This window comes from Notothenia coriiceps, unplaced genomic scaffold (genome assembly GCF_000735185.1).
Source record: "Notothenia coriiceps isolate Sejong01 unplaced genomic scaffold, NC01 NC01_scaffold00002803, whole genome shotgun sequence".
Taxonomy (NCBI): domain Eukaryota; kingdom Metazoa; phylum Chordata; class Actinopteri; order Perciformes; family Nototheniidae; genus Notothenia; species Notothenia coriiceps.
In genome coordinates, this window is record NW_011335504.1 from 1 (window position 1) to 7,464 (window position 7,464).

General features: G+C 41.0%; 2 protein-coding genes across 2 annotated transcripts; both read right to left on the bottom strand.

Annotated features, from left to right (window-relative positions):
* Window positions 1–2,085: 2,085 nt before the first annotated feature.
* On the bottom strand, window positions 2,086–3,930 carry LOC104940856 (solute carrier family 2, facilitated glucose transporter member 11). The gene has a single exon (XM_074112248.1). The coding sequence runs from the start codon at window positions 3,823–3,825 to the stop codon at window positions 2,176–2,178; it is 1,650 nt and encodes a 549-aa protein (XP_073968349.1). The 5' UTR covers window positions 3,826–3,930; the 3' UTR covers window positions 2,086–2,175.
* A 1,350-nt stretch (window positions 3,931–5,280) lies between these two features.
* cox19 (cytochrome c oxidase assembly factor COX19) lies at window positions 5,281–6,466 on the bottom strand. Its single transcript, XM_010765856.1, has 2 exons — window positions 6,300–6,466; window positions 5,281–5,630 (listed from the first exon to the last, which is right to left on the bottom strand). The coding sequence occupies exons 1-2, from the start codon at window positions 6,428–6,430 to the stop codon at window positions 5,537–5,539; spliced, it is 225 nt and encodes a 74-aa protein (XP_010764158.1). The 5' UTR covers window positions 6,431–6,466; the 3' UTR covers window positions 5,281–5,536.
* Window positions 6,467–7,464: the final 998 nt, after the last annotated feature.

Sequence of the window (7,464 nt, forward strand, 5' to 3'; positions counted from 1 at the left end):
GCTATAAAGGAACTACAATGATTTCAGGTCACCAATGCTAAGCTAAAGGCGGCTAATGTTGGGCTATAAAGGAACTACAGCACGGTCACATGACTACAGGTCACCATCGCTAAGCTAAAGGCGGCTAATGTTGGGCTATAAAGGAACTACAGCACGGTCACATGACTTCACGTCACCAGCAGGGTATTTACTGACGTATTTGATGTCGTAGGATAAACATCTCTTCAGCTTACGTTAACCACAGATGTTATTTCCGACCAAAAATGCATTCAAAAAACTTTAAGACGAGGGAACCCCAAAGTGTTAAAATGCTAACTAACTTCAGGGTTTGAGGCCTCATTCCTGCACCACTCAATTCTTGTATGGTTCACTGAACAGTAAAATAACACAAGCGTGGATCACTGGCACTGTTATCTGCCCGGTGCAGAAGTGTTGAATTAGAGTGGGTAATCCTTTAACACATTCAATCAAAATGATTACCCAGTCTACTGCTAACACCTGTATTACTGTCAAGACCTTCACTGTGAATATGCTGCTACGCTGGAGGTGTATAATCATCTTGCAATCACCAATAAAGTCTTATCTTGAATTCAATAAAGTACCGTAACTCCAAACGTTGTTCCAAACGTTGGCGTAATGAGAAGTTTATGAGGGGAATAAAATTGAAAGATGATTAGCAAAATAAGCTGATTTAAGCATTAATTGTTTTTGAAGAGGGAATATTTCTTGGGACCCTATTATGGTAATTTTAAGGATCATATTGGTATTTGAGGCCTCTAATTTGACACGTTAACATGCTTTTACGTTTAAAAACTACATCAATTGTTTCCATACGTGGTCTAAGAAAGTCTTAAAATATTAGTAGACAAAAACCACTCTCTCCCAAATCCATATCGTAGACTACATATTAGGGTCATTTTACGGTTCATATTAGTATTTTAGGGCTTTAAATTTGACACATTTACATGCATTAATGTTTTAAAAACTATTTATTTTTCTCTTAAAGGTCGAACTACATCAATTTTTTTCCATATGTGGTCTAAGAAAGTCCTAAAATAATGACAAGCAAAAACCACTCTCTCCCAAATCCAAATCCTAGCGTGCTATAACTTAAATATGTGTTGTCATCAAGTATAAAGATGGGAAAGCTGGTATAGATTACATAGGAGAATGTTCGGGGGCCATATGAGTAATAAATAGGATTTATTTGGGTATAAATAAATAAATAAATAAATAAATAAAACATCCTGTAGGTCCGTGGAAACAGATTTATTTCTCTGGTTTCTGGCTATGAGAGAGAGAAGCTCACACATATTGATTGGACTTTCCTAACTATGGTATCTACATAATAGGATTTGTAATTTAGGTTGTGTTCCCCTTTTAATCACTCTGATGTTTAACTGATTTAACAAGGCGTACTGAAGGAAATGAAGCTGGGACAGATTTAAAAGTTAACTACAACAGTCCTATTGTTCTACTTTCACAGGAGATTGAGATTCATACAGAACGCTCCCCTTTGAAAAGGCAATTATTAATCTAACAGTCACACTGTTACGCTGCTAGAGAGCCATCTTGTGTGACCGAGCTGTAGATAATTAACAGAGAGCGGCTATAAAATAAGTAAATATAGATTTTCTTGCATGAGTCCACATAACGTAGAATAAGAAATGTTTTCATTAATTGAACGACAGCTAAACTAAATCCAAACACATGTCGATCGACTCGTCAAACGTGCATTTTCAGTTAAACCTCACTTAATATTAGACATAAACAGTCTGTTCATGCGAGTCTGAAGTGATTTCAATATTAAGGTCTCAATGAAAGTGCAAGTGTTCGTGAACATATGAGAGAATATGGAGATTTATGCTATACTGAATAAGTTATGTAAGAGTTTGTAAACACATGTTTCGATATGATTTTGTAAGGCAGACCCCATTTACTTCAAATCATCTCTCCATGTTTGGGTTTCTTTTTCAGTTTGGCAGTGTGCAAAACAATTCAAGAATTCAAAAATAACATTGGGTTAGTAATCCATATACAATTAACTATTGCATATTTAACTCTATTGCACTTCTGCTGGAGTTTGGCATACTTTCCAAAGACTTACCACATAAATAAAAAAACAGCATAAATAGGACACTTAAGGGATTTCACTTAACAATAAAGGCACTTCTTTTACACATTCACTTGAGCTCGTATACTCTCCAGGTCAGGTTTACGATCAGGATCCAGCATTAGGTTAGTAAGAGAGGCAGCTTTACCCAGTTGGTACTGCTCCTTCATGGGTTCATCCATTTCCACGTCTGAATACTCTTTCTTCTTTCCATTCCTTCCATCAAAATCTGCTGTGATCTCTGCCAGCGTCTTTCCTTTAGTCTCCGGTAAAGTGAGCCCTAAAAACACAGCGGAGGCCACACAAACGACAAAGAACGGCAGGAAACAGAAATCCCCGAACACGTTGACGATAAACGGGAACAGCATGCCCACCAAAAACAAACTGACCCACATGCAAGACCCGGCAACCATGTAAGCAGCCGGACGAGCCGATTGGTCAAAGATCTCGGCCGGTAGGATCCCCGAAACGCCTGCGGGACCCAAACCAAAACTGAGGATATAGGCGAAAACGCAAGCCATGCTGAGGTACGCCATCCCGGCAACACCTCGACTCTGGAGGTTCAGAGCAACGGTGAAAACTACGCTCCAGAAAGACATCAAACTGTACCCTCCAATAAGAAGGTATCTACGTCCAACTCTTTCGATCAGCAGGTTGCTCAGGATAGACGAAGTAAACTCGGACGCCCCCGTGCCGATGGTGATGTATTGGATCTTCTGTGGAGGTATCCCCGCTGCGAGGAAGATGTAGTAAGCGTAGAAGTAGATGGAGTCGTTGCCGCAGAGCATCATGGCGCTACTGGCCGCCATGACAGTCCTGAGCTGAGATCGAAGGCCTGCATCTTTAAACAGAGTCCAAGGCGTCTTGTTGGCAGAAGATCCAGAGTTCAAGGCTGCAGATTTTTGCTGCTCCTGCTCCTCAAGCATCTCCTCCACCTCCAAAATGGGAGCTACGCCACCTCGGAGCCTCCCAAGCGCCTTGACACAAGCGTCCTTGTCTCCTCGGTCGATGAGAAGGTACCTAGGGCTTTCTGGAAACCATGGTAAGGAGAGAAGTTGGATCAACCCTGGCAAAGCGTTACTAGCTAGTAAATAAGGCCAAAGATGTTGTGCACCCAGAACTTCAGTGAGACCCACAACTTGACCCAGGAAAATCCCAAACGCGGTGAAAACGGCCGAGGAAAAAGCCACAGCACCCCTGAGATGTTTGGGTGCGCTTTCCCCAAAATACATAGGCTGTACGTTCATACTGACGCCTGAGTTAATCCCCACTAGGAAGCGAGCGAAGATGATCATCTCGAAAGATTTCGCCACCCTGGAAGTGAGCACGAGCACAGCGCCAGCGAACAGGAAACCGTTGTTTAGAAGCAGAGAGTTCTTCCTGCCAAATCGGACCGAAAGAGGACCGGCGAGAAGGGCTCCGAGCAAACCCCCGAGGGAAAAGGCTGAAACGATGATGGTCCACATTAAGGTGAGCTGAGAACTTTCCAAACCAGAGCCCCATCGCTCCATGTAGGTGTCGTTGATGAAGGTCTGGATGTAGCTGGTGGGAGCGTTGATGATGGAGATGTTGTAGCCATATTGGAAAGTTCCTCCAATGGCTGCAGAGCAAATGGTCAAAGTGAGGATTATGGCTCCACCACCACCATCTTCACCTCCAATTGAGGGTCTAATGGTTTCTTCTGGCTCACCTTTTGGGTCCATTTGAGGCATGGTTGTGTCTCTCAGGAGGAAACACAAACGTGTGGATCCTGCAGTCTCTTAAAACTACAGTTAGCTCTAGCTTAATGTATAACGTTAGTGTTGAACAAGCATGTCATTTAGAGTAATTATGTAACAAAGATAACGGTTTAGATTTCCTGTGAAGAAAAACGTTGTTGTACAGTACACACAGGAATAGCCGGTTTCATTTTTTGTCAATCACTGTTTTTTCCTCGTTTGACCTCTCAGGCATTTTCCTTCCGCACGACCAAGCCAAATAAATCCCGAGAATAGCAACAGCAAACCAACTGGATGCTTCTATACCTGTATTATAGCAAGGTATTGGCGTTTAACTATAAATATTAAACATTAAGCAGAGATAAAACGGGCTATACAGCGAGCTAAAAGGGAAACTTTAGCCTGACAGTCCGAGTTGAGGGTTCCACTTCCTCCTTACTGCCTATGCAAGTTCAGGCTTCTGATTGGTTCACAGCCCCGTAAAACACAACGTGATCTCTATGCGACTGACACAGGATGAAAAATATGTAAGAAAAAACGTTTTATTTAGTCAAAATACTGTTTTATGTATTGCCCAATAACGTCAGAGTCACACAAAGTACAGTTATTTTTGGTTTGAAGACGTGTTTTTGAAATTATTCAACATTCAGCAAATATAAGGTCTCTATGCACTCAGATGACCAGCATAACAGGTGAACAGTAAAACATGACGTGTGTGTGTGTGTGTGTGTGTGTGTGTGTGTGTGTTAATAGCACATTGAGATCATCATGAATTATTCCCACCTGATTTGAATGATGTTCTGATCCACATGTGTTTGCTTTTAGTTGGACTTTATTTATTTGTGTCTCTTAACAAGTGTTGTTTTGTATAACTGGCTGAGTGGGATTGAAAGTTACAATCAAGTTAAATGTTTAAAATGTGAAAACACATGTTTGTCTTTCTGTTTCAAATAAATGACACCACTTATATAAGTGGGTATCTACTTTCTTCTATATTTTTAGGGAGGAGCATTAAGCATCGGTCACTCTGTATGTTTCTGAAAGGGATGAAAAGTAGTAAATATATTTCCATTGTTTTCCATGTGCTTTTATATTCTCATTTTCTTTCTGTGAAACTATTGTTATGGCATATTTCATTTTCCCATGTCAGGAGTTTTCTTCAGATTAACTTTATTTCTCCACAAAACGATTTTTTGCCATATATATTTACATTTAACAGTAAGAGTAAGATGGATTTTGATATAAAAAAAGGCTAAATACATGTTTCTCACATATTTAAAATGTGAGGTGAACAGGGTAACATGTTTCCATCATGAGAAATGTATTTTTGCATTTCACTTGTGTGAAGAAAATAAAAATAGAAGCACTAGGAACGCTTATTTATACTTATTGATTCAATCCATCCATACAGATGCAGTAGCAACACGTTACCAGCAGATGTCGCCATCCAGACCATTAAATGCTGAAGTCACAGTTTAATTTAAATATAAAAGGTTTATTAGAATGCCAAAACAGCATCTCCATATATTATACATTATATTTTATGTACACAGACGATTCATTGTGTTTGTTCTCCGTAACAAACTGAGACCACAAGGGAAACCACGGCAAGTTTCCTCTTGCACTCTTAAAGTCTTTTGAAATCTTCTCAGCTTCACGCTGCATTTAATATGCTTCAATAGGACAATATATAGTCCGCAGCAGGTCATGGTTTAGTGTCTCCGTCTGATTGGCTGGGAGGAGGGTCTATCAGGTCTTTGAAGCCCAGTTTCTCCATTGGCTCCTTGGTCATCAGCTGACTGGAAAACACACAATGAAAAGGACAAAGTTAGGAATAAATCAGGATCAGGTTCACGTACGAGGAATTTGACATAAAAGTCAAACAACAATTAAAAACACAGATAGAAAACTATTGTGACCATGACCTAATGGGGTAGGGTATTTGTCTTTCCTTTAATAGACAAATTGTCCTGTACTTTGTATAATGTGCTGAACGTGCCATGTTGTGTAGCCATCATTACATTACATGTCACTTGTTAGACGCAATTTGAGGCGAAGTGTCTCAGGGACACAACGACATGCTGACTGCAGTGGGGACTCGAACTTGCTATCCTCTGATTCGAAGATCAGCGCACTAACCCACTGCGCCACACGCCTCCCCATCAGGCTGCACAACATGGGGTCAACAATGTGAAACAATAACTGGACACAAACACACACTGGTTCCACACACCCATGTTAATATATCTAATATGTGTATGACCCAATATGTATATATGTTCATCTTCATTTTAATTCATTTCTTACTTCATAGTTTATATACCATGACATTTCTCCATGGCATAAAATGTATACGTTTTTTATGAAAACAATTCTATACTATAAAAAATAAAAACAGTCAAATATAGTCTAACAATGGTGACTTGAGTAAAATGTGAGGATTACAAAGAGGTGTCTGTTTGAATTACTTTTCCATGCGGCACTCCAGGTAGTCTTTGGACTGCAGTCGGCACTTGGAGTTGTCGAAGCTGTTGTCTCTGAGGCACTTCATAAACGTCTCCTTGAAGATTTTACACTCTCCTGAAACAATACGGCACATTCAGAGAGAAGCTTGTCAGTCGTCACATTTACTTCATGTCAGATTATCAAGTGTGTCTATTTGTTTCTATAATAATAATAATGCATTTTATTTATGGGCGCGTTTCAAAGCTCTCAAGGACACCTCACAGAGCATCATTAAAAACAAGCAACAAATAAGATCAAACAGTGAGACTTAAAAACAACAATCAGTTTTAGAGGAATTAAGATTTTGAATACGCCAGTTTAAAAAGGTGGGTTTTCAGGCAGGATTTGAAGATTGAGAGTGAGTCCATATTGTCTTGTCTATGTATGTGTGTGGTGTGTCCCGTCTATGTGTGTGGTGTGTCCCGTCTATGTGTGTGGTGTGTCCTGTCTATGTGTGTGGTGTGTCCTGTTCTTATGTGTGTGTGGCGTGTCCTGTCTATGTGTGTGGTGTGTCCTGTCTATGTGTGTGGTGTGTCCTGTCTATGTGTGTGGTGTGTCCTGTCTATGTGTGTGGTGTGTCCTGTTCTTATGTGTGTGGTGTGTCCAGTCTATGTGTGTGTGTCCAGTTATGTGTGTGGTCGTCTATGTGTGGTGTGTCCGTCTATGTGTGTGTGTGTCCTGTCTATGTGTGTGGTGTGTCCTGTCTATGTGTGTAGTGTGTCCTGTGTTGGTGTGTCCTGTCTATGTGTGTGGTGTGTCCTGTCTATGTGTGTGGTGTGTCCCGTCTATGTGTGTGGTGTGTCCCGTCTATGTGTGTGGTGTGTCCCGTCTATGTGTGGTGTGTCCAGTTTATGTGTGTGGTGTGTCCAGTCTATGTGTGTGGTGTGTCCCGTCTATGTGTGTGGTGTGTCCTGTCTATGTGTGTGGTGTGTCCCGTCTATGTGTGTGGTGTGTCCCGTCTATGTGTGTGGTGTGTCCTGTTCTTATGTGTGTGGTGTGTCCTGTCTATGTGTGTGGTGTGTCCCGTCTATGTGTGTGGTGTGTCTTGTCTATGTGTGTGGTGTGTCCCGTCTATGTGTGTGGTGTGTCCAGTCTATGTGTGTGGTGTGTCCTGTTCTTATGTGTGTT